The following is a 26,831-nucleotide window of genomic DNA, read 5'->3' on the forward strand; positions in this document are numbered from 1 at the left end:
TTTATATCACTTAAAACTGTTTATAATTACTTGATTTTTTATTTTTCACGCATCAAAATATTTTTTTACAAGATTTATAAATTATTTTTAAAATAAACCGATACCAGACGACTTACACTTCAGTCGTCCAGACGACTTTCAACATCTCAGACGACTCAAACGATTTACTAGGACTATATTCGTAAAAATGGCTTCTGTTTTTTTGTTTGGTCACAAGGGGCTGAGCTGTAATTTCACTAGGCTTTTAGGTTAGTTTTGCATTTGATTCAAGTTTGGGTATAGGTTTGGGGTTAAAATCAAGTTGTGAGTTAGTTTTGGCAAAAACCCCAATATTAATTTTATGTCATATATTTTTTGTACTTTTAATTTATTTTATTATTAATTTTAGCAGAATTAAATAAATAATTAGTGATATTTTTTATCCAATTTTTTAACAATTCAACTAACTGAAAATGGAGAAAGTATAGATTTGTCAAAAAAATTAAAGTTTTGTAACTTAACTAGGTGTTTCGTCGGCACTTGCAGGCATAAGCATTTTATAATTACTTATTAATACATACATTATTAAATAAACTATTATAATGATAAGTTTTTTTTTGAAAATTCTTACTAATTATAATTTTTTTGAAATTGTATTTTGTATACAATATTCAACATTATTAGATAAATCTTAGAAATCAGTTATCTTTATCTTATCTTATATATATATAGGAATTATCGTTTATTTTAAAATAATTATCTTTTATTTTAAAATATATTTTTTAGACTTTGGATGATTCTTATTATTATTAATATTAATCACTTATATTATAAAAAAATAAATTCGTTTTTATTTTATCTAATTTATATATTTAATTAATTAAGGGTATAAACGATATTAACCGCTTTTACTTTTAACGTAAGAACTCCGTTGCGAAAAATCACTTCGCAAATAATAGTATAGATTGTAGGAAAAGTTAGAATCTTTGATAAAGCTGGCAATTAGTACACAACAAGCAAATGTCTTGACAGTTTAATTAATGTAATGAAACAACAATTATATATCCAAATGACCAAACTTCCTAAACATATCATCAAACAAAATTTAAAACTGTTACAATATCAACAATAGAGACACAACAGGAGCGCGTTACATTGTTCCAGGAGAGCCACTATGCTTGTTGGCTACAGGAGTGTTCGTAGTGCTACTAGCTTCTGAGTTGTATCTGGTCGTGGATTGAGAAGTCCTTCTTGTTGGTACAAGAGGATTGCTCTCTTCTTCATCTACTACTCGTGGTCGGTCAAGGTCCTTGCCTTTGAAAACCGGATGCACGTAAGCGTCTTTCAGATATTCCTTGAGGTTTAAGTTTGGTTCTGTCGCTTTTTCTAGTGTATCCTTCACCATTGCTTCCTGTTAATACAAAAATAAATCAGTTTAAGCAGTTACATATATATCTTTTGGACAGCTATTGTCTCAAGAGCCTTGACTTATCACCTGCAAAGGGAATCTTGAGAAGGCTGACTCAAACCGTCCTGCACAGTATCTGTAAAACCAGATGGTCAAGATAGGCTGAGGGAGTAGCAGAACTGTTACTTTAGCTAGTTTCTTTGTACTGAGCAAACCCATCATCAGAAGCTGTGATATTATTAAACATATGGTCAATCGTCTATGCACGTCTGGCCAGTATCTTGCACCACTCTCATATTTCTGATCATAGACATTTATAACCTTGAAACAAAAGAGAAAGAACAAAGAGCTTTAAGTATACAGTCTCAGGCGCATAATTAATAAAAATGCTCTCTAGATTTTAAGGTACCTGATGCCGGAACACAACATAGGAGAAGGCGAAGAAGACGATAATGAATGGAAGAAGGATGGGAGCAACAGCAGCATATACAAGGCCTAGCAAGAAATAAAACTGAATCCTAGGCTCAGATGTCGCAAAGTCCAGATGACCTGGATCCATTGCTTGCTGCCTGTCTTGTTCAGTCTTGACCAAAAAGGCGTTTTTCAGATGAAAAACAACTAATGGAACAAGTCTGAGTATCTCAGCTGCAATGCCAGCCCAACCATCAACCATGATATATGTGATGAAGAATGTGGCTTTCATTGGGATTGAAACACCAACTGTTTTAGGAATCCTGAAGTAAAACGAGAAAAAGGTAGACATCAATGTTTTGTGTAGGCATGCGGATTTTGTCTGAACCAAACCAGCCGAACCAAACCAATTTTTTTGGTTTTTAATTTGGTTACAATTTTGAGTTTGGTGGGATTTTGAAAATACGTTTTTGGTTCGGTTTCGTTTTTGATGTTGAGAAGAAAAAACCGAATTATCCAAAACTAGCCAAAATAACCGAACTGAATTGACCGAACTAACCACATTTAACCAAAAATATATGATTTTTTAGAAAATTATACTGAATTCTAACTGAAACCAAACAAATCAGTTATTTCGGAAATAAAATTAAAACCGAAACTAACCGAAAACCGAACCTAACTACCCAAGACCGAAACTACCCGACCCGAATAAACCGGCATGGCTAGTTTTATGTCTTACAATTCATGAACATTTCTAAGTACTTACTCTGTTGGTGGTTGCTCAAGGAAAGATTTAAGCTGCTGAAACGCTGTCCCTGTAATGATACTTCCAAGAAACACATTGACAATAATGAACCAGAAGTACTTCTCTGCTGATCTTCTATCTAAATAAGAAAGTGATGTATATCCTTCAATCTGAGACATAGTCATCAGAAGAGTTGGAAGTATGATGAGAAAGATCTTCAAGGCTATTCCTGGAAGAAGCCCTTGGATTACAGACTTCACAGTCTTCCTGCATATCAACAAAATGGTAAATAGAATACATGAAAATGTACTAAGCAGTGGATAACTGAATGACTTACATCTCTATAAGGGGCTTCAAGAAAGGGAGAACTTTTTGGATCCCTTCAAGATTAGCAAGAGACTGAACGAAAGCTATAGGAATCATGAAGCAGAAGATGAGAAAGAAGAGTGCAATAGTTGTGAGCAGTCTTCTTATTGAGAGCTCAACATATGGAATAGCAAGATTATCCCAGAACACATCTCTTGGTTCAGGAGCCCATTCTGTCAACCATATTGTGGGGTTATGACATTGTTGTGTCTGAGCACAAACAGCTGTTCCCCACCGTGATCTGAAAGAAACAAATGCCGCTGGAACTATAGCCATTGGATCGTTCATGATCTTTTCTCTTTCTACAGCCTCCTGTGAACCATTTACAAATTCACCTGATAAGCTTATCATCAACATGAAAATGTTAAGTAAAAGGTAGTGTACATACTTGCTCGGCTAGGTTCTGGAGCTTGGAAGTGTAGAAGTCAATTGCATCTACTGTAGTTCCCCAGAAGCCTCCGTAACCTGTCTATATAATACACTAAGTAACTAATGATGGTTGCAGTGTGGTCAAAAGAGGCTTGCAAGAGTCAGAGAGTACCTTTGTTGTTGGTCTACTTGATGGCTTCCTCTCGTATTTGTTCTCGTAATAAGTCACCCAGTTTTGCATGGCTTTTCTCTGTGCGACTAGTTTTGCAAGATCATTTGCATTGTACACTACCTAAGAACATGCATGACATAGTTTCTTTGATCTCTGTGTCAAGCAATGAATTACAAATGTTCATAAACCTAATCCAGTTAAAGAAACATACCTGATGACAAAGATAATGATCTGGATGATTCACACAGAAGAAATGCTCAACATGCTCGTTAACTGATTCATCAGGATCTGGAGGAACATTTCTCACAAGTACCTGCAAAAACATAAATTGCTAACACTTCAAAGAACAAAGCAAAAGGCATATAACATATAGATAAAAAAGATGGAATAACTCACGGTGAGTTGATCAGGACGACGAGTTTCAGATGCTAGATGTCTCAGTCTCATAGTAGCCACAGTCTTGTACTCCATATATAACACGTAACAAGCCCATACTGAGAAAACGTATGTCATACTTAAATGTGCCCAAAACCTGCAACCGATAAACTTTAGCCGTCTTAGTTGATAAAATACACAAAACCTGTTGCTAATACCTCAATGGAAATCAAATCCTTTTTTTTTAATGGGAATATATGTTAATGAAACTGTATATAACTTGCAGATAACAGTCCACCAGATATAACAAGATGGTAACACATGTGGAGATATGTATCTAATACCTCGGTGATCCTGGTGGAACATTTGATATTGACAACTTGTCTACATTACTAAATGTCAAGTCATCGATCTTATCCAATGTCTCTCCAGTCCAATTTACAGGAACCAACACTCCGAAAGCAAATACTGTTATAGGTACGAACATTTTCAACCTGCATTTCAACAAAAGAACAAAGAACCATCTAAAACACGTTCTAAGCCTCACTAGAAACTGTTCTTGGAATATAGTTACGTACCCAAGAAGGTAACAACAAAAAATTACAAAAATATCTAAATACTCTAAAATATCTAAACTACCTTAACACATATGTAAAAAAAGATTATTAGATTTAACTAACTTAGGATATTTTCGGAAAGTATCTAGCTCTAAGGCTCCGTTCCAGTATTTTTTTCATAACGACTCAGATCGGATTTCTGTTTTTCAGTATGGGTTTGGTTAAAAATGCCGCAGGCCTAGCGAAGACAATTCAGCTGAGAAACCAAAGGAGCATCTAAAACATGTTTCATACCTCAATACAAAGTGTTCTGTAACTATAAAAAAAAAAAGAAGGAAAGAACATATACTAGTTTACGTACCCAAGAAGGTAGATGCGGATATATACAGCAGAGTCAAGCCCTGCGTGTTCTATCAGCTCAGGCTCAGGCATTCTAAGAGCTGCAGGCATCCAGTTAAGAAACTTGACATAAGTAGTCCAATCTAAGTTAACGAATCTGTTCATGACTCCTCTGGAACGCGTGGGGCTTCCTCGTATCCCTTTGAGATACCATTTAGGGAAGTAGACTCTGTCGTTAACAGGTTGAAGCCTAAGCATAGCGAAGGCAAAGAGGAATGCAAATGCAGACATGAGGTTTATAGCTGCTGAGAAACCAATGTCTTGTAAAGAAGCCATCTCTTTGGTAAGATCAAGAAAACCAAAAGGTCGAGAGATTGGGATTCAACCAAAAAAATGGAGAAACTTGGTGATTGGGTTATGTTTTTCTCAGATATTTTCCCGAGAAAATGGCGTTTTGGGGAGAGAAAGAGTGTTGGAGAATGGATTCATGGGAGAAGAGGAGGAGACGAGAGAGAATTGCGCCTTTGAAAATGTTTAGGTTTGAAGATTTTTGTGGACCTCTCATCTTTGCTGAATCAACCAACGGTCTCGAGGAAGGAGATGATGACATGGCGTAAAACAAGACAATACAACAGTACATTCTCATTTGTTCTGTCCCGTCCTCCAACAGTCCAACATAATGCTTCATGTTTCTCCTTCGATCATCCCTCCGAGGATAAAAATCATGAAAAAGCAAAAAAAAAACGGTGTCGTTATAGTACCATTGTAAAAATTCTAGTATCAGTCTAAAAACAATTTCAATATTACCATTGTCAACTTAGAAAATCGAAAAAAAATTATGCTTGGTTAAATCGATGTCGTTGAGTTTCTCATCACTGATTTCATATGCGAACTAAAAATAGAAAAGGCAATTAACACAAGTACATAATAGTGATTGGTCGGCTCTATATCACAAAGTTGATAAATAAACTTAATATTAAGAGATTCATCAACATGTGCGATATAATAGTGATTTCTCATCACTGGACAATGTCTTAACAATCCTCATGTATGCAAGAAACATAAAAAGATAATTAGTAATTTGATTACAAACTAGCAAGGCTTTGTTTGCTACTTCCAATAAGAGTAACAAAAATAAAATAAAAAACAATGAATAAAATGCTCAACGATCCAAGTTTTGCTCTATAAAGTGAAGAACAAACGTATTTTTGGTTCGTATCTGATTTCACTCAAGGTCCTTGGAGATAGGCAAGGGCTAAATGCAGTCGAGATAGCTGCTGCTTACTGGTTACTGTCGTTTGGCGTAGGATACTATGTCAACTCTATAAACAAGCCAAAAGGTTTTGGCCCTTCTTTTAGATACCAACAAAAATAAGTCATCGTTAATGGTGTAATTTAAAATCTGAGTTTAGGATCAGTTCAAACTAGTTCTGAATCAAATGACAAAAACAAATCGACAAGAAGTAAACAAATGTAAAACAATAACAATTTTATATCCGACCTAAAACTCTGTTGGGGTGCATTTTATGAAAGACCAGATAAAATATTGGATCCAAAAGAGCAAAACTGGTTAATTAAAAAAAGTGCCATCAATCTTCCTCAAAGGTCACTCGAATTCGTGAATTCTCTTAGCCGATGTTAATGTGTTGGATAGAAGCATCGCTATGGTCATTGGTCCTACACCACCAGGAACTGGTGTGATGGCTGATGCAACTTTGCAAGCCTCCTGATAGCAAACGTCTCCAACCAATCGACGGCCACGCGGAGCACTTGGATCCTTCAGTTCATAGTATATTAATGTCACACACTACATTGATTTAAACCGCCACCGTATAACTGCTTTGTTCACTAACCTCAATGTGATTAATCCCAACATCAATGACGACTGCTCCCGGTTTAATCCAGCTTCCTCTAACCATGTTTGGTTGCCCAGCCGCTGCGATTAGGATATCAGCTTCCCGTGCGATTTCTTCAGGGTTCTTGGTTTTTGAATGGATAGTGGTAACAGTTGCATCCTCATTCTACACAATTTACCAAAAAAATGTAACAAATTAATTATCAAATATCCAAATGAAAACAATAACAATACCAATATTATGCATCATCTTAATTACCTGCAGTAAGTGAGCAACTGGCATACCAACAATGTTACTCCTTCCGATAACAACAGCTCTTTTTCCTTCCACCTCAACGTTGTATCTGTGCAATAACTCGATGCATCCCTTTGGAGTACACGGAACAAAATCGGGTTCACGTCCCCGCATGGCTAGAAGTCCCATATTTTGTGGGTGAAATCCATCAACGTCTTTCTTTGGATTAATCGCTTTCAAAATGTTGTGTTCATTCAAATGCTGCATATACATATAGCATTCCGTTTGACGAAAAAATTATGATGAAGATAAAAACAACAGGAATGAGAGGAAATATTGTACCGATGGTAGAGGCAACTGAACAAGGATTCCATGGATAGAAGGATCCTCGTTGAAGCTTAAGATATATTTCAACACATCTTCCTCGGAGGAATCTTCAGGTAGACAAACATCAACCGATTTGATCCCAGCAGATTCACAAGCTTTCTTTTTTTTGCTTACGTAACTTGCGGAATCTTGTCTGTCCCCAACGAGGATTACAGCTAATCCAGGAACCACATGTATTGATGCATCCATTCTTGAAACTTCGATTTTGATTTCATCTCTAATACTTTTTGCCTCTTTGTTTCCATCTATACGGGTAAATCCAGTATCCGGAGAAGAAGAGGAGCGAACGGAGAGAGTGCAGCCACGGATAGATGGAGTGGTGTGTAAGTGGATTTGGTCGATGCATCTGCGGGGCATGAAAGCATTGTTGCGGATGCTAGGATGGATGAGAGGAGACGTCGAAACGGTTAACATCAAAGACGCCATTATAGATTGCTCGGTACTTAGGTTAAAGAGAATGAGATACGAAGATCGTATAAACTAACAACGTAAGTCTCAAGCTATGTTTATGTTAAAAAGCAAATTATCCCTAGTCCAATTCCTTTAGGGCTTAACAAAAGCAAATAATTATCCTCGGATTTCCTCTGTCGTTTAAATTTGTAAACACGTTCGGTTGTGTGGTAAACACATATATACAAAAGATGAGATAATGATCCAAAAATATAATATAATATAAAATATTATAGAGCAGATCTCTTAGATATCACCAAATTTATAACAAAAATAATATACAAAATAAAAAATTCCTAACTACGATTCACTAAATAGTAAAATGCTTAAATTACTTTAGACTCTAAACCGTACCCTAATCCTACGCTACTCTCTACATATACTAAATTTTAATCCTTTATCAAAGAAGTCTTTTTAATTTTTAATAAATGTGATTTTAATTTGTGTTATGTTATTTTTCTAAACAAAATATATTTTATTTATCTATACTATTATTTGAGAAGTGAATTTGCTTATGTTCTCCATATTTTTAGCTAAGTCATTATTTATTTTCATTATTTAACTAATTAAAAAAATTAATATTTGAAAAATTATCGAAAAATAAATGGAAAACGTGAATAAAAATAAAAGATAATTTCATGTATTTATATTATGTTTATCTTCATTTTTATTTCTTATTCGTTAATTTTATAATTAGTAGTATATATGCACATATAATAATTAGATTTATCATTTTACTAAAATATTAAAATAGGTTTATAAAATAACTAAAAATTGATTTATATTTGTTTGTAAACCTAATATGTCATGGAACTTTTCTAAATAATTAAATTTACTTCAGTATTAAAATACTAAAAAGAGATATATAATCAATAACAATAAATTTGATTTATATTTGTTGTAAATTAACGTGATTTTGTCGTGGTATTTTAATTTTTATTCTTATTATTAAATCGCAAGAATAAAATTTATTTTTATTTAATTTTAAATTTAATATTTATTTGTTTTGGTTTTTATAAATATTTAAATGGAATTATCTTTAAAATTTTAAATTATCTGCCTCCAAAAGAGAATATTTTCAAAAACAAATTAATTTTTTTATTTACAACAAATATCTTATATACAGAAAAATTTTAAATTAACTATATTTACTTTTATTTTTTCAAGAATTCACATAATTATAACTTTTGTAAAATTAAATTTCTTTAAAAGACTATTAAGTAAAGAAAAATGTGATTGTATTTTTTTTATAAAATCCATATTTTAGAAAATGATTTTTTTGTTATAAATATTAAAGTTTGAAAGTTGAAAAACCTTTTGAAAATAAGAAATTATGATTTAATGATAAATAAATTATATTTTATAGGAAAATAAGAATCTGCGTTTTAAAGGAAAAAAAAAGATATTTACTATAGCATTTAGAAATAGATATAACAATAGATAGAAAATGTTCTTATCTTATATTATTATATATTAATGTTTTGTTTGTCGACATGTTTACTCTGTTTGAGTGTTTATTCAATTATAATGGTAGGTATTTCACAACATAATCATACATATGTCAATAGTTTTATTTACTTTGATAAATATAATATGTAAAGTTGGGTTCAGTTTAACATTTTTGTACTTTAATTTATTTTGAGATTTTGTAGGTTTTGGTAATTTCAAGAATTTGTTTTAATAACATCACTTTATATTAAAATTTATATTTTATTTAAACAATTGTTTATAAATCAATATGATAAAACTGGTCAAAGATAACAATATATTTTAATATAAAAATATCAAAGTTGTTTTTCAAATATAATGTTTTTAAATCAATATAAGTTTTAAAAAATTAAGAAACTGAAAGATTCATAAAAATAGAATAAATTATTGTTTGATTTAAAATTTTTGATCTTTAGATATTTAGTATACTTATTAATAAGTAGAGTTATTTTAATTGCATATCACTTTATGAGTTTATATTACATTATAGGTCACTTTCAGCTCCTAACCCACTTTTTCTAACATATTCCATTCTTTACTAACTAAAACATAACTAAAGCATAACTAATATGGCACATTTCTTTTACAGTTTTTTTTTTGAGTTATTTTCATTGCAGGTCACTTTATGAGTTTATATTACATTATAGGTCACTTTCAGCTCTTAACACACTTTTTCTAACATATTCCCTTCTTTACTAACTAAAACCCTTGTTCGGAAACTCGCTAGGCGCAACGCGTGCGGATGACCAGCGCCTAGTGATTTATCGAAAAATCGAAAATAAATGGGGGAGTAATCGGGGATTTTTTTATGGTTATAGTACTACTCACTAGTACAAATCTTCATTTGTGGATTCCAAATATTATTAAAACTTAGGTCAATTGTTTTGTTTAAACCTTTTGGACCTACTAAAATGTGGTTCTAACCCGTGTATGGTGGTATTTTATAGTTTTTTATTATTTACTTTGTTTTAATAAATATAAAAAGATAGGTATATCTTCATCTTCTTCCTTCTTTATTTGGTTCTGCGATTAAACTTTTGGCCATCCATGGTTCTTTCTTTATTCTTTTTTGTTTTCACTTGATTTCTTAATTTGTACACTATAATTGCATCAGATCTACAAATAGAATCATTTTCAGAGATTTTTGAGCTTTCCGGAAACAAAATTACGCGGCGGTAGTTTAAAAAAAAAACATTACGCGGCCGTGTAACCTTATACCACGCTCTGGGCGGTCGAAACTCAGGTTAGCGTGGAATGCATCTGAACTGGCCAAATTCGCCACGGTGACCCAACGCTTCACGATTTTGCGGACGATTACTGGCTAACCCGGCCGCCTTTTAGAACAAGGACTAAAACATAACTAAAGCATAACTAATAGGGCTCATTTCTTTTACAGTTTTTTTTATCAGATCTGGAACTCAGTTCACCGCAGAATGTTCTATGAGTTATCTTCTTCTTTTTTTTCAGATCTGGTGGTTCTGTATTTTCTTACGGACGATTGATTTTACAAACCCTAAAATTACTAGTTATCCAATTTTCCAACAATATTATCGTTTAAATTCTAGATTCTAAAAACTAATTATCATCTTGTGGCGAATCTGAGATCCATCTTCTATGCTTCTAATATCTCAGATTCCTTCCAATATTTGAATCATGCGTCTCCTGCTGCCTCTGTACTAAAAGGTCACATATCCACGTCGTGAAGACAATCGGCGACGTGGATATGTGACCTTTTAGTACAGAGGCAGCAGGAGACGCATGATTCAAATATTGGAAGGAATCTGAGATATTAGAAGCAGAGAAGATGGATCTCAGATTCGCCACAAGATGATAATTAGTTTTTAGAATCTAGAATTTAAATGATAATATTTTTGGAAAATTGGATAACTAGTGATTTTAGGGTTTGTAAAATCAATCGTCTGTAAGAAAATACAGAACCACCAGATCTGAAAAAAAAATAAGAAGATAACTCATAGAACATTCTACGGTGAAGTTCCAGATCTGAAAAAAAAGAGTTATTAACATAAATAGATACATTTAGTCTTTTTAATAGACACATTTAGTCTTTTTATTACACATGAGAACACAAATTGCTACTAAGGTATTTGGTATTGGTTGAATACTCATTTTCCCTCTGAAAAGCTTAACTAATAGTGGGTATCTAGGTAATTTGCCATTGTATTTTTGGTTGGGCTGGTTAGAAAATTTGAAATTTGAAATTGGATTGGTTTGTAGGTGTGGACGCAAAATTGAAGCTGATACTTGGTTTTTTATTTTTTTTATTTACCGAAGTCAAGTTTTTTTATCGTCCTAGGTTAATTTATTTTCCCTCGGTTTCGGTAAAATACAGAGAGGTTCCAGTGGAGAGAGCGACGAAAGAGATTTCCTGCAGATTACGTAGTGACGACGGAGGCTGATGGAGAAGAAGATGTCATCGCGAAAAAAGCGAGCTGTTAAGAGAGAAGATAAAGGTAGATTTGGGGGTAGGGTTGTAAATCATTTTTTCAGCTAGGGTTTCGATTTTGGGTTCCGATTACGAGTCAATATCAGATAGTTCCAAATTCGGGTTTTGCGGCTAGGTTTTCGAATTTGGGTGGGGTTGTAGATGTCTGCTGATCGGGTTCCGATTTGGTGGATTAGGGTTCCGATTTGGGGGTGTGTGTTCCGTTTTGGGAGATCGAAAAGATTTAATTTATTTTGGGTATGTGTGTGTTACAGAGATGGCGCCAACAGAGGAGGGAGCCATGTACGAGAGGTTACTGCCGCGTTTGTTCGCGACAGACCGTTATCCGAGCAAACAACACAACTGTAACTCATCGCTTGAGTACCTGCTTCTAGTGAAGGATGTGCTTGAAGGAACTGACGAGATGGAACAGCTACTGGGGTCGTGCTTTGGACACTTATTCAGGTTGCCAGTAAGGGGATGTGATTTCTCGGCGAAGATAGTGCATGAGATGCTGACAATGCAGGTTGTAACAAAGAAGAGGTTTGAATTGTGGCCTGTTTTTGGTCGCCAGCCGATGAGGTTCTCGCTGGCTGAATTTGGCTACGTAACGGGAGAGTTTGAAGTGGGTATGTAGTTGATGCGTACATGTGTACAATTATTTTTGTTGCATTTGTATGTTTCTTGTGTTGGATAGGTGCAAAGATTGAGTTTAAGTTTTCGTAATGGCATTTAAACATGTGTACATTTGTTTGTTAGTGTATACGTGTACAATGATTTGTCCATGTACATGCACACAATGGTTTGTTAGTGTACATCTGTGGGGGCCTTTTTTCGTGTACAAGTGTACAATTATTTTAGTTACATTGGTATACTGAGGTTCGTAGCCAAGTTCTGATATTTCTTGTGTTGTCTTTGCAGCTAATCGTGCATCCAATGATGGAACTCGTGGAGGATAAGGAGGCGGGGTGGGGAAAGTTTGACTGTGAGATTCACGATAGGAAAGTGGGTTACATGGTTGAGATATTGAAGGCAGGGCATAAATTCCAAAAATGTGGTTTGCTTGTATGATATGTACGGAACATAGTTGTAAGAATGATGTTTTTATTCTTAATATTGCTATGTTGGATCCAACTAATGTATGCATGTATTGGGTGTTTTAATCTTTTAGCAAATTTTAATCAATTTGATAATTTTTATTCCTAAATATTTCTAGGTTGGATCCAGCTAGTGTATGATGTTTGTTTATAAGATGTGTACATGCGGACAATGCGGGATAGTTGTACACATAGTGAAGCAGAGAAAGTATACATGCCATGGATTTTTAAAATCCAAAGCTGGGGGTTTGAAACATCATAATTGCGGGATAAAGAAGGTACTGAGCATCACAGAACATGAATATTTTTCCAGGCGAAGTCCATGTGTATGATAGTGGTTTGTGCACTTTGTACATGCGGAGAATGAAATAAAGTTGTACATATGGACACACCTAGAAGTATACATGCTACATTCGAATTGTGGGTGCTTGAATACGATCGAAGTATGGTTATGTGTTGTTTATTTTATACGATAATGTCAACATGCGGATAAAGAACCATGGTTGTACATATGGACAGACGGTTGTAATTGGTGTGGCGCTGTGGTGAACAAAGAGCTAAAGCAGTACAATTTTGATCACTGATGAGAAATCTATAGGCATAAACGTTTTTACAATTTGATAGTCTGATGGCTTGGGGTGTTGCCTTTTAATCGCATGCGTACATATAAGCGTGTTGTACAGATGGACAGAGTGATAAATGAAGTACATGTGTACGAGGTGCAGGGGGCCGGGTTGAACGGAGAGTAACGATCAAGGTCGGAGAGTAATGATCCTGAACATTTGTTGTTTATCGATTGAGAATGTCCAGTTGCCATCGTCGGACGTCTTCCATTCGCCGGCGACAACCATCTAGAGATCCGCCATGGAAGATACCTACAACAAGTTTCATGGTTGTTATTCAACGAGTGTTAAGATGTTGGGATTACAGAAAAAAAATTGTTAAACAAGATTAGCACACAAACTAGGGTTGAGAAATTTAGATTAATTAGCAAAGTTTCAGTTTTTTTCTCAGTGATGAACACAGAAAAAATCGACGCCGTAGGGAAGAGATGAAAGAGAATAATAGAAGAGAAAGTTGTTGATCTGGACCGTTAAAAATATGAGAGAAGATTGTTGATCCAATGGTTGTTGTTAAATGGAAAATATGTGTCTTTTCCAGTTCTGTCAAATTAAATCTGAAGCGTTGGAGCTAAAATAATATCAATGGTTGGGAGCTAATCCCGCCAAAGAGAAATCTAGTTAGTTTCTTTATGTTTGGGATCTAACGAAAAGGAAAAAAGAAAGTTGAGAAAAGTGTCTCAGTATAACAATGTGTCTTGGGATGTAATAAAAGATGAAGAAAGTGACCCATAGTGAAAATATTTCAAAAAGAGATGTAACTAGATGCAAGTTTAGTTAGGTGACTTTTTAAAAAAACGTAACTAGAGTGGTTAGAAAACAAAGAAAAGTTAAAAGAAAAGTGTGCTAGTAATAATAAATGTCTTATACTATAATAAAAAGATGAAATGTGACCTAGAGTGTAATTGTTTTAAATAAGTATGTACTATAAAAGAATTATGTCCGTATGTGCGGACAAAACACATAGTATTTAAGTATTTAACAATATTATATATATATATATATATTAATTAAATTACGGATTGATGACAAGTTTTTTTTTTTTGAATTATACAGAGGTATCCTGGCCCCACAGAAGTTATCCAGACTAGTCACGTGTTGTTACGTGTCGGTCATCTGTCCCTGGCGATGCCGAAATGTTAATTCTCCAGTGGCCGGGATTCGAACTCAGGTGGCAGTACTCACAGCTGTAAGCCTTTTACCACTAAAACTAGAAGCCCCGTTTTTTTTTATAATTATACAGAGGTATCCTGGCCCCACAGAAGTGATCCAGACTAGTCACATGTTGCCACGTGTCATTCTTCTGTCCCTGGTGATGCCAAAATGTTAATTTTCCAGTGGCTGAGATTCGAACCCAGGTGGCGGTACTCACAGCTGTAAGCCCTTTACCACTAGAGGTAGAAACCCCGGTCTGACAAGTTTGAGGATGAAGATTTTAACAGAAAATAACAGAATTATGCACAAGAAAAATTAAGCGGTTCTTGTTCCCCTTTTCACGTTATAGTTTTGCTCTGTAAAGTGGATAATAAACGTAGAACCCAAAACCCCTTTCACATCTCTTTTATTCTTAACGCCAGTTTATTTCTATAAAGAGACTGAATCTTCTTCTATGTAGGTAGATCCCAAAGCCCCATTTAGAGTTCTATCTCTTTGTCAAAGATGTCCCAGCCATCTTCCAGGAGCTCCTTACGTTCGTCCTCTTTTCCCTCGTTAACTGAAGCTTCTGCGCTCTTGTTGTTGCCTGAGGCTTCAGGTGCTTCATAAGATAGGTCAAGAGGCTTCTCCAGCAACAAGCTCTTCATGGATGATACAGAAGAAGCCAGTTTACAGCTTGTCTGGCTTGAGGTGATTGATTGGCTCAACGGCACACCATTGTCGAATTTCTCTTTCAAGAGCCGGATGTCTTTACAGATCACATAGATTTCTCCTCTGCTCGAAAGGAAGAACCAAGAGAGCAAAGACATGTTAAGACCATCAATATTCAGATAAGACTCACCATAAGAGACTGAGCATTTACTCTAACAGCACAATAGATAAACAGATTCTAGAGTTCAAAAGTTGCTAAAAATCTTAATGCTTCACAAGGCGATAAATGTAACTTATTAGTGATGAGTTAGGAGGACTTACTGTAAAGAATCAACAATCCGACCACGATCCATAAGGAACTCTCGCAGCTGCAGACACATAACAAGATATGTTATAATAAGTTGCGACTTCAAAATCATTCTATCAATCAAAAAGGTAGTGATGTTACCTTGGAGTTTTCCTCAGCCTCCTTCTGTAGAAGCTTTGATTCTTGGACAACTTTATCCATGATTGCTTCTTGCTCATCAAGCGCCTTTCGTGCAGAACCTTCTTTCTCTTGGATCTCTTTCTCAGCAGCATTTTTAATCTCCAGGGCTGCCGCTAGTCTCATTTCGAGAACTCCACGCATCTACAAGTAGAAAACAAACAACCAGCTAAGTCATCAAGCAAGGAATATTAGGATAACATAAAGGGTATGACTTGTACGGACCTCATCAAGAACAGAAAGAGACTTGTCACGTTCTTCTGATAAGCTGAGCAAGCGATTCTCAAGCTCGTTAACTTCAGTGGCTAAAACTGACCTCTCCCCATAAACTTCTCCAGCATCCTGTGTACATTAAAAATGATTAATTCCCCAATAAAAGTGTAAGCACATTAGCAAAGGCTTATCAGCTAAATGAAGTTACCATGTCATTCCCCTCCTTGGCATGTGCCAGGATCTTCTTCAGGTCCTCAACCTTTTTAAGGGTATCAAAGCCTCCTCTAGTAGCGTCTTCCTTCACCTTCTCTGCATCCTTCTCTTGAAGCTCAACTTCTCTCATCAGATTCATAATCGATTCCATCACAATGAACAAAGTTTTCTACACAATAACAAAATACAAATAAGAAACGATATTATATAATTTCGTCAAGGAAACACAATACCAAAACACACCTTGTTACTTTTGGCATCCTCAATGATCTGTTCGAGGTGATCGATTTTGCATCCCTGAGTTGATCTGCAAACACTAGAGCGAAAAGCACCAGCCAGCTCTGAATCGCCATTTTCAACTTCCAATGAACCCTTCGAAGTCTCTTCCACAAGAACTGAGCCACTCAACTCTGCATCACTCAATGAACCACTTGCAGCCTCTCCCACATCATCTGAACACTTGGGATGTTTCAGAGTAGATTTGGAAGTGTCTGCTAAAGGACAAATCAGCTTATCCCCAACATGTTTTGGAACTGCGCTTGTGCTTGACTCTGCTTGATTACCTGTCAAGTGAAAATCAATACCTTCCCAACAATCACTAGTCAACTTCGTTCCCGACAAAGAGAAGGTAGGGGGAGCTGAGGAAATCACTCCAGACTCAATCCCGATCAGCGCTTTGCTCTGGATATCAACATTGCCATTGGGCATCACTTTCAACAACTGGGTCCTTGTTTCTGACGAAGATACAGTTCCTGAAGAAGAGGAAGCACCAGTCTCTGAACCAGTCAAGGCACCATTTGGCATATCACGTCCTACAGCATTTACAACCGCCATTTTCATCAGCATATAGAAAAAATAACGGTGCAAATACAAAAGTAACTCAATCAAACTTTCAAATGTACCAAAAGGGTTTTTAATCTTAATTAATAGAAAAGAACCAAGTACCTTTGTTGTCTGGGACCTTCACTGCTGGTGTCTTGTTGTTCTCAGGTTGGGTGGAACTATCGTCAGGGAAAAACTTGGGAACAATCTCAGAGATAACAACAGCAGCAGCAAGATCAGCATCTTTAGGGTGCTCAATAGCAACAGCTTTTAAAATCCTCGCATCAATCTGCATCAATCACATTAAACGTTGGTTTTAAAAACAGACACCAAAAGATGACCCACAATCTACAAGTTAATTAAACATCATCTAGGAGGACGTGAGATTCAATCATAGCATAGTATATACAGAATCATCAAAATGAGATTATAAAAAAAAAAAGATGAGAGCTTTTTTCTACCTGGGGGAATAACTCGGTGAGAGATCGAAAGACGATTTTGGAACCCATCAGTGAATTATGAGATCAAATCTGCAATTATAAAGTTTTATGTTTTTAGGGTTGGCAACGAAACAATACAATTAAAAACCCTAATTTTTAAGGATGCGAGTGCTGATCAAAAAAGCAAGCAACCCTATATATTCCCATCTTTCTGGATTTATAATAGAGGCTGAAACTAGGAGCTGGTGATAACGAGATTTTGAACAAGAATCCGAGAAAAAGGCAGAGAAGAAGATGAAACGGACCTTCCCAGATTTTGACAGAGCAAAAAGGAGAACGGAAAAGGCGCAAATTCGGATTGAGTCCTTTTTTATTTTATTTTTTGAGAGTTGTGAGAAGTTATTTTTGAGAAGAAGACCGAACCCAAGTATAGGATTGGAGGTAACTTAGGCGGCTAAGAAACAGAGAGAGAGGCTAGTTTTGTTATTTGCTCGCAAAATATAAGGGTATTTTTGTCAACTTATTGAATTGAGACCGACGTCGATTATTATTAGCGGAGGCCTAACTTGATGCGGGCTTCGGCCCATTTATTGTTTTTTGGTGATTAATTTCTATTTCTTGTCGAAATAAAAAGTGGGAGAAGGGAAACAAGTTGTTAAAATAAAATAAAAGAATCCTCAGTATATTAAGAGCAATTCTTCGCATAGTTATTTTTTTAGTTTTTGTCACAAAAATAATTTTCAATGAAGAAAATGACCACCAAAATAGTCTTTTTTATTTTGAAATTTTTAATATTTATTTTTTACTTTTTAAAATTTGAAACCATATCTTCAAAACTACACCCCTTAACTCTAAACCCTAAAATCTAGATTATTTAACTCTAATGTATAAATGTATATTTACCCTTTAAAAAAATTATTTTGGTCATATTCCTCTTTAAGGACTATTTTTGTGACAAAAACTTAAAAAATGTTATCCCAGAGAGTTTTTCATATATTAATCCTGGAGCATTACAACATGTTTTCATAGACACGTGTCATCACTACGATGATTCTTAGAATCCTTAAAAAATAATTTGGTCTATATAAATATATATTATAATTTTTGTCAAACTAACTATCAAATTGATTAGCAGTGTACAAAGAATATTTTCAATACTTTCATTAAATAAAAGCTACGGAATACTCTAATATATATGGCAATTAATGATTATGAATAATACATATTTGATAATAATTTTTGTATTCTTTCTCTCTTGTTTAATTTTATATTATTAAAAGAAATTAAAAATCACATAAAGCATATAATAAAAAATTTGGATTTTTTTATATGTTATATCTTGAATTTTTTTAAAACGACTATAAATTAATAAAAACGGTAAAAGTCCCACATTGAATTTTTTTATGATCAATGGTTTAACTCTTTTTTGTTCAATCAAGATACTGATGATCGTGAATCGTATGAATATAAAGTGTCATTAATAGATATTTTTATATATATCATTTAAATTAAATTATATAATATACATATATATATGTTAATTTCAAATTTTGCATTGAAAAATTATTGAGATCTTAATATTTTAATTTTAAAATTTTATATTGAAAAATCTCACATTAAAAGTTTTGTGATTAACGGTTTAAAATTTTATACAGTAAATATACAAATGTTAATAAAAAATATATGAGTAGGAAGTGTCAATAATAAATATTTATATTAAAATATACTATATATCTATGTCAATATCACTAAAATTTAATTATATATCATATCAAGTAAATAAAATAATTATTTTGATTTATTTACCAAAAATATGATTATAAGTAAACAAAATGTATTGATTTATGTGATTACTCTAATGTATATAGTTTTATGTATACAAATTAATTTTTTAAATAGGCGGTTTCCAATATGTTATTTGATCCTCACAATCCCAGAAATACAATTTCTTCAAATCAAAGTGATTTTTAATATTGGAAGCACTATATATATATATATATATATATATTATTTCATTCAGATTAAATAATTTAGTCTTGATTTTTATTCCTAAAAAGCTTTTAATGTAATATCATGACAAGATTGTAATCACCTTTTTTTTAGTTTTTTCGAATGAGAGATTTGATCATTCATCTAATATTTGTTTCTTCCAATACTCTATCTAGCTATTATAATTGTAAGAATGAGTGATTTGAACTATTTATTATAAGTTTTTGGTTTATCGTTTAATAAATCAAACAGTTCTTAGTTTATACATAGTTTACATATAATAGAATGATAAAATATTATATATTTATTTTTATAGGTGTATTCTTAAGTAATCAAACCTCAAAAGCGTAGGTTAATAAAATAAGTAACTTGCTTTATTGTTCTAGAATTAGGTGATTTTTAGATCGGACTGGTGAATATATACTAGACATACATTTATATTTCGAGTCTACGCTTATATTTTATAACAATTTGATATATTAAATTTTAACGCTAGCCTTTGAATAGAGTTTTCCGGTGATTTTCTTCAAAAATTTGATTCTTAGATATGTATCTGGAGTGTAACTAATTTTTACCTATGTCCATCTTTTTAAAATTGACATTTATGTAATTCACTGAATTCACATACGAAGTTAAAATATTAATCCTTAACCCTTATTAAAATGTATAGCAAGTTTTTTGTATCACAAAATAGCACTTTAAAATATTATTTATTAAAGAGCAAAAATACTATTTTAGCATTAACATATAATACATTTTGTATAAATAAAAATTTCCAGTTATCTATTTAAAATAAATAAATAATAATACTCTTAATTCTACCCTAGATCCTAAACATTAAACAATAACTCATAAAACCATATCTTTTAAATCTAAACTCTAGTTCCTAGACATGTAACCTTTAGGATATGTGTATTTATATCTGAATGTTAATTTGTCATTTCTCTTTTTATATGCTATTTTTGGAACAAATACAAATTTTAGTGCTATCATATGACATTTTTAACAATGTATCATTATACATGCCTGTATATGTGTTCAAGATCATATTGATTTTGATATGAGAGATCAATAAGAATCAATGATGACGGATGTGTAACGACTGGTAAACTATGCATCTATAGCCTCACTTAGTTTTCAGTTTTCACTTAAGAGTAAAGAAGAGAATCATCCGAAAGAGGGTTGTTTCTTTTTCTTTTTATGCATCTATAGCCTCGATGTGTAACGACTGGCTAACTTTTGTTTCTTTTTAGGTGGAGATCTGTGGCGATGCATTTTTGGAACATAAATAATGGGTTGATGAGGGGAAGAAAACGTTACTTTACTCCTAAAACCAGGTATCAACCAGATTTAAAATGTTTTGAAGGCTATATAGGCCGAATCTTGCATGTTTTTTATAACAGAACTAAGCGGATTTGGATGCTCCTCTTTTCTTTAAAATATAGGCTACGTGATTCACGTTATTTCAAAAAGTTGTGTGAATTGCTGAATATAAGTAAACGTTGAGAGAGATTCAGAATTCATAGCAAGCAGAGGAAGATCATGAAGAGGCCTGTGAAATACTTTGTGGTAATTGTATTCTCTTCTTCTTTTGGTTTGAGTCTCTTTCCAAAGCTTTCTTCTTTTCCATTTCCAAAGAATGTTTGCTAAACAGGTTGATGCATTCACTGAGTCAGCTTTCAAGGGGAACCAAGCAGCAGTTTGCTTTCTTGAAGAAGACCATGAGAAAGACGACTCTTGGCTTCAGTCTCTTGCTGCTGAGTTTGAACTTCCCTTGACATGTTTTCTTATTCCCATCACCGGCTCTGATTGTCTACATTCACGACGCTTTCATCTCCGGTGGTTCACCTCCAAAGCCGAGGTATGTCTTTCGAACATTTGAATGTATTCACACATGATTCCTATATGGATTATGGTTTTCAGTTTAGTAACTCTTATTAGGCATAACCCGGGGTCCATTATTTTAGAATTTTCAGCTATTATTCTTCTTCTATATATATATTTGTGTTCTTTTAACCTAACGTAACCCAAAAAAATACATCTTTCCTCCAAATAATTAAATCTCTTTTTTCTCCTTGGACATAGCTAATTTGTAGCCAGTTTGTGAGTCAAGTTAAATATATGTATGGGTTACTTTATTGTTTATGGTTTTCTACGTTATCTTTTCACATTCCTTATAATAATTTACAGTAAATTTTTTATAAATTAATAATGTTAAGACTATGATATTTTATTAACTAGAGGCCGAGCCCCGCGCAAGCGCGGAGTTATTTGTGTATGCTGTTGTTGTTCAGATTTACTTAGTGTTAGCGTTGTTAGTTATGTTGTTCTTACACTTGTGTTGGTGTGTGCAGTTATTTGGCAAAGCAGAGGGTCGGAGGTGGTGGAATTAGTAGGGAGACAGCTGTTTATTGTTGATTACATGTAGGACGCTTTGTGAACGAAGACCAGTTGATACATATATATTTTTTGTATTTAGTTGTCTGCATCCCAATTCCCACCGAGGAACTTATGATGGTGTGCTTGTGTCACTTTTTCTGGGTTTTTTTTTGTTTTGGTGACTATTGGATTTTAGTTGGTTTCTTTGTTGCATTGTTTAACGTCGATGCCATGTAACTATCTGAACATGTTCTCATGCATGAAGCAAAAGACATGCTTATTTTCTCGAAATGCAAAGACCCATCAACGTTCCCCTATATTTAAAAACCAAGCAACTCTTCTCCTGGTGGGAGATAGTTTGAAGATAATTAAAGACAACCAAAGTTGAAAGTAGGAAAAAACATACGAAAATGGTTATTTCATTGACACATAAGCTAAGTGGGGATGACGGTTTGATGGACTTGAAACAATCACTCACGTGCCTCTTTTCTTCGTTTTCAAAGCTTGGCATTGCTTCATCAACTTCTTCGGCTCTCCTGGGCACGTGAACCGTGTAGCTAACAGTTGTTGCTGGTAGTATAGATTGGGAATCCACGTCTGGAGTTTTGTTTCTGCTGGCAGTCTGAAACACATTTGTACGTGTGTGTTATATTAGATGATGTTATTCTGTTAGATATATGCATGAAAGTACTATATTCAGCAGAAATTGTTTAGCATCAACATGTTTCTTGAGAAAAAATAGATGACTATCCCTAAATATTTTTGGGACTGACCGTGGTGACCACCATGACAAACTGGGTTATATCATCTGAGTTCATAAGACCCCTAAAGGGGCCGCATCATCGTCAGTCACACAAAGCAAGTACACGACCACCGTACTGGTGTATGAGATTATATAAGTTTTCTTAAAGCAGCACTACAAGAAAAAAGGGTATTGATAGCACTCCGGGATAGCACGAATTTTCAAACTGCTATAGTAGATTAATTTTTCGATTTGGGAACGTATTCATAGCATTAACTTAATGCTATCATGAAAAATTAGCAAGCGGGAAAAGAAAAACACAGATACCGCCTATACTTAGTAAAATTTCGACAACCGCGAAGAACTTAATTAGTTCCCTCCTTACTTTAAGACTTAGACTACATAAGGAGAAAAAAATCAGTCTTCACATAGAAAAAAAAATATTAGAGTCACGGAGAGAACTCTCTCTCGAGAACAAACCCTAATACCGTCACCGTTAACCTATCTCCCACTGACGAAACTCTCTGTCGACACCTTGAAGACCGATTTCGTGCTCTGTAACTCAAACTCAGTTGAAAAGAGGAGGATGACCTGAAGTTGTGAACAGATCCAAGCTCAGTTGAATCAGACGAGGAAAAAACCCGACTCTCCACCATCTGCGAGGTCCTCGCTCTCTCTCTCTCTATATATATATATATATATATATATATATCTATATCTCTCCCTCACTCCCTCTGTTTTGAATCTGACGGCATTTTGACAGAGGCGAACACAGTTCCGGCGGAGAAGACTGAGGAATAGGACGACGGCGGTGAAGATATAGGTTAGTTTCGTGTTATCTTTCTCCCACTCTATTAATTGGACTGAATATTTTCTAGGGTTTGTGATTTCTGATCTTTGTTTCCTCATATGTATCTGAGCAGATTGTGGTTGAGTATGTTCTAGAGCAGCCCGAGTTTGAAGATGGTTTTAACGTTGAGTTCAAGCAAATCTTTGAGAAGTTTAACTTCAGGGAACCTGTCTGATTATCTCTGTTTAAGAGACAGTTTTAGTATCGTGGTAGGCATTAGCTTATGATTATTAAAAGTGACTCTATTGTGTTAATAAAAAGTTCCTGTCTTGCAGGTTGAATTTTATAAGTTAAATGAAGAAGTTTTACGGTTGGAGCAGATGGTATCTTAATGGAGGATTTTCAGAATTTGAATATACTCCTTCTCTTTCTGGTATGACTTGCATATATCTCTGTTTCTTATTGATTTTCTTGTGTGCGGTTGTTTAGTACACCTTAATTAAGCCATTGGGAGATTGGGTTTTGTTTAGGACCTAACTATAGTTTCTCTCAGTTTTTTCTTTCTCCAGGTCAAGATTCTGAACCATCATTCACGCTATACTCTTTTTGCGTTGTCAATTTGAACTGAAGTTGATATCGTATATGTTTAAATATTATCTGAATGGAATATTTTGAAAACCACGTTAAGCTTTGTTTCTAGATTAATTTAATGTCCTCATGTTAGTGGAGTCTAGTTTATTAGAATATACAATATTGATAGGCTTGGATCACTGAAACTTAACCTCACATCCTTTTCTTCAGCTTGTGAGGTTTTGAGATGCATCGCTTTGTGTTAAGAGAAGATCTACACATCAGATCCAGACTCTCTGATTCATCATCTGCAATGACTCTTGGGTTACTTCAGATCCTGGTTATCAAGAAGAAGTAAGTACACATCTCTTAAACTTATAAACTATGAAGTGAATGTATTATCCATTCTTAATTCAGAAGCTTAGACAGCTGAACCTTTTTGATTTTTTTTTAAATAGTATTCATGATCGTTCAATCATTTTACCCGTGGTGTACATGATACTGCTCATTGGACACCAAACTCTGGAGACAAGACCCTTCAATACGATGAAGAGAAAATGCAGAAACGGCTGGAATCATGTTCCTCTAGCACAAGCGCAGTGACTGGTGAAATGGCTTTACATTTGGTAAATGGCACAGACTTATGTGATTTGTATTTCAGAATCCCGATCAGGTTTATGTTTTCTTCACTCTTACAATATTGATCATCTATTTTGGTTTATGTTAAAAAAGGATCATACTTTATGAACATAAGCAATTTGTTGGCATGTGTGATTATATAGTGGTGTTGTGAGAACATAATTGCTAGTAATGTTCCTTTCATCGTTGTTTATTGATTCCTTCTGGTCAATTACAGATGCTTCTTGGTCCCAATGGCTGTGTGGAAAATGGTACCCCTTCTAAAGGTCTGTCTCCTCTCTCTCTCATTAAAAGTCTATTAAAGTAATTTAGCTGATCTTAGTCAGGGAAAGGTCTGATCTTTCGATACTGCTTGTGTGTGTGTGACACCTCATTATATTTGCTTGCAAATTTTAGTCGGTGTACTGAATCCAAACCAGTGGAATTGTCTGTGTAAAAACCTTAAGAATTTTTGTATTTCTGAATCCTAATCATCAGGTTTATCTTTCTTCCTCTCATCTATTTTGGTTTTATGTTAAAAAAGGATCATATACTTTATGAACATAAGCAAAATTTGTTTTTGTCCCCACTGCTAAGACAGATCAGTTAACCGGAGTCTGGTTATCCTTTCCTCTCTGCCTTGCATAACGGGAGCCTAATTCCAGCTATCTTGCAGCGTTCTGGTATTATATATATTTTTTTTGTAAAAACATAAATGTTAATGGTACTCCGTTCTTCTTTTTTTGTTCATATTTTCGTAATCATGTCGTCTCACATACCTTTATTTGGATTCACGGCTCTAGCTATAGAAGATTTGTCTAATTCGATATGAATGCGTTGTTCGTGTGTATTTAGCTCTTTAGTTCTTGCTGATTCCAGTTGCAGGTAGGTATGAAGTGAATGTGGGTGATTCATTATTAATTCAAAAGCTCAGACAGCTGAACCCTTTTGATTGTTTTTTATAGCTTCTTGGATTACAACTTGGGATATTATTAAAGTGCATCCACTACGCTTTCTCTGAGAGACACATGCTAAGGCCAAAAAGGAAAATAGGAGCTCAAGGTTTTGATTTAGTTCCCATGTTTTCTTGTCTTTTTATATTTAGTTCTGATATTGTAACGATGTTTGTGTAAGATTTAATGAAAATGTTTACATGTTTGTGGTACTGATATAAAAGTACATTTTGGTTTATTAATGAAATATAAATTGAATATTATTTTTTTACGTAAATCTAATTTACAACAAAACATGTTTCTATGAACAGGTTCTAATAGCAGATAATCGATAATAGACATAGCACTGATACATTACTATGACAGAACATACGATAACGTTCAAAACAAAAGCCATCATAAGATTTGATTAACCATAGCAAGTTAAAAACAAAGCTATCATATGCTCTCTATATAATAGCGTTTAAAAAAATGCTATTATATATGGGGGACCTAAGATAGCTGGGGCAGACATAGCGGTTTCAATAACGCTAACAAAAACATATTATAGATGTTTTCTTACGCTAAGAAATGACATTTTTCTTGTAGTGCAGGAGCAAATGGATAAAAACATGAGAACTATGTGAAAGCGGGCTTGGGTCAATGAGATTAAAACATACCATAAGCCGAGTCATTGTTGAGGCGTTTTTGAGGTCAGTGCCTAGCAGAAAATGTTTTTGGCCAACAACATCTGAAAGTTAACAAATGGAATTAAGAATCAGTAGCTAATATGAATGTACGGCGTTGGAGAAATTTGACTGTGATATATAAAACTATACCGGGGGTTCTAAGTTTGTGTTTGCAAGAGCCTGGAGATGATCGAACCTCTGTCCATCTTCCAACTTCAAACCTATCATCTACGATCGCTGCCGTCTGTAAAGATTGTCGGTAAGAAGAGTTAAATACGTAGACCAATAGTTTTAGTTTTTATGAAATATGGAAGGAAGAAATCATTCATGTTAGAGTGAAGATGACGGTACCTTTTCTTCTAGCAAAAGGAGGGTGATTCCCATAAATTCACCATTTTTATTAATGTTACGGGGATCCCAGTAGCTGAGGAGACAGCCAACAACAAACTTGAGAAGACCGACAAAGGCGGAGAGCGTTGAAGGTGGTGGGGAAGACGTCAATAGGATCAGAGACAGACATGCTCAACAATTGAAAAAAAAAACAGTGCTGGTAGATATGAGAGGTTGGACTCCTGGATCTAGCATGACCTATATATAGCGAAGCCGTTCGTATTAGTTATGAGACGCTAGCGTTTTTTATGGTGTGCGTAAAGATGGGGAGATGAAGAGATAGAGGGAGACTAAGAGTTCCATGGATTTGATTGGAGAAGTTGAGAAAACCATAGGTCTCAGTCGAAGATGAAGAGCTGACGACTTGCAGGCTTTTTAGAGCCACTTTTATGGTTTATTAAGATAGGCTTAGGCTTTAATCCAATGTATAAGCTGATGTAATAGATGGCCTAGCGAGT

The 26,831-nt window shown here is 34.3% G+C and overlaps 3 protein-coding genes and 1 long non-coding RNA gene across 10 annotated transcripts; 1 reads left to right on the top strand and 3 right to left on the bottom strand.

The window, feature by feature from the left end:
- Positions 1 to 944: 944 nt before the first annotated feature.
- Positions 945 to 5,194, bottom strand: LOC106421323 (CSC1-like protein At4g02900). 2 transcript variants are annotated; one of them, XM_048751051.1, is made up of 11 exons: positions 4,744 to 5,194; positions 4,170 to 4,319; positions 3,847 to 4,006; positions 3,662 to 3,763; positions 3,451 to 3,570; positions 3,298 to 3,378; positions 2,881 to 3,221; positions 2,565 to 2,810; positions 1,797 to 2,121; positions 1,475 to 1,708; positions 945 to 1,390 (listed from the first exon to the last, which is right to left on the bottom strand). In XM_048751051.1, the coding sequence occupies exons 1-11, from the start codon at positions 5,055 to 5,057 to the stop codon at positions 1,130 to 1,132; spliced, it is 2,334 nt and encodes a 777-aa protein (XP_048607008.1). In that variant the 5' UTR covers positions 5,058 to 5,194; the 3' UTR covers positions 945 to 1,129. The 2 variants fall into 2 exon arrangements, with proteins under 2 accessions (XP_048607008.1, XP_013717615.1); XM_013862161.3 differs by having other exon boundaries at positions 3,847 to 3,982; positions 4,744 to 5,193.
- A 796-nt stretch (positions 5,195 to 5,990) lies between these two features.
- Positions 5,991 to 8,401, bottom strand: LOC106421366 (bifunctional protein FolD 4, chloroplastic-like). Its single transcript, XM_048751052.1, has 4 exons — positions 7,154 to 8,401; positions 6,836 to 7,072; positions 6,575 to 6,742; positions 5,991 to 6,498 (listed from the first exon to the last, which is right to left on the bottom strand). Exons 1-4 carry the CDS (start codon positions 7,622 to 7,624, stop codon positions 6,328 to 6,330), a joined length of 1,047 nt encoding a protein of 348 aa, XP_048607009.1. The 5' UTR covers positions 7,625 to 8,401; the 3' UTR covers positions 5,991 to 6,327.
- Positions 8,402 to 14,723: 6,322 nt separating this feature from the next.
- On the bottom strand, positions 14,724 to 17,736 carry LOC106421365. 2 transcript variants are annotated; one of them, XM_013862212.3, is made up of 9 exons: positions 17,580 to 17,736; positions 17,296 to 17,364; positions 16,958 to 17,123; positions 16,256 to 16,824; positions 16,008 to 16,181; positions 15,812 to 15,928; positions 15,551 to 15,730; positions 15,424 to 15,470; positions 14,724 to 15,225 (listed from the first exon to the last, which is right to left on the bottom strand). In XM_013862212.3, the coding sequence occupies exons 2-9, from the start codon at positions 17,341 to 17,343 to the stop codon at positions 14,931 to 14,933; spliced, it is 1,596 nt and encodes a 531-aa protein (XP_013717666.2). In that variant the 5' UTR covers positions 17,344 to 17,364; positions 17,580 to 17,736; the 3' UTR covers positions 14,724 to 14,930. The 2 variants fall into 2 exon arrangements, with proteins under 2 accessions (XP_013717666.2, XP_013717664.2); XM_013862210.3 differs by having other exon boundaries at positions 16,256 to 16,827.
- A 2,959-nt stretch (positions 17,737 to 20,695) lies between these two features.
- Positions 20,696 to 25,578, top strand: LOC125583682. Of its 5 annotated transcripts, none has more exons than XR_007320723.1 (10): positions 20,697 to 20,832; positions 20,918 to 21,124; positions 21,618 to 23,047; positions 23,148 to 23,207; positions 23,308 to 23,443; positions 23,510 to 23,607; positions 23,976 to 24,098; positions 24,203 to 24,417; positions 24,601 to 24,860; positions 24,964 to 25,578. It is a non-coding gene; the product is annotated as an uncharacterized LOC125583682 (long non-coding RNA). The 5 variants fall into 5 exon arrangements; XR_007320725.1 differs by having other exon boundaries at positions 20,698 to 20,832; positions 24,601 to 25,045; positions 25,166 to 25,578; XR_007320724.1 differs by having other exon boundaries at positions 20,699 to 20,832; positions 24,601 to 25,247; positions 25,328 to 25,578.
- The last annotated feature ends 1,253 nt before the right edge of the window (positions 25,579 to 26,831 follow it).

This window comes from Brassica napus, chromosome C3, assembly GCF_020379485.1.
Source record: "Brassica napus cultivar Da-Ae chromosome C3, Da-Ae, whole genome shotgun sequence".
Taxonomy (NCBI): Eukaryota; Viridiplantae; Streptophyta; class Magnoliopsida; order Brassicales; family Brassicaceae; genus Brassica; species Brassica napus.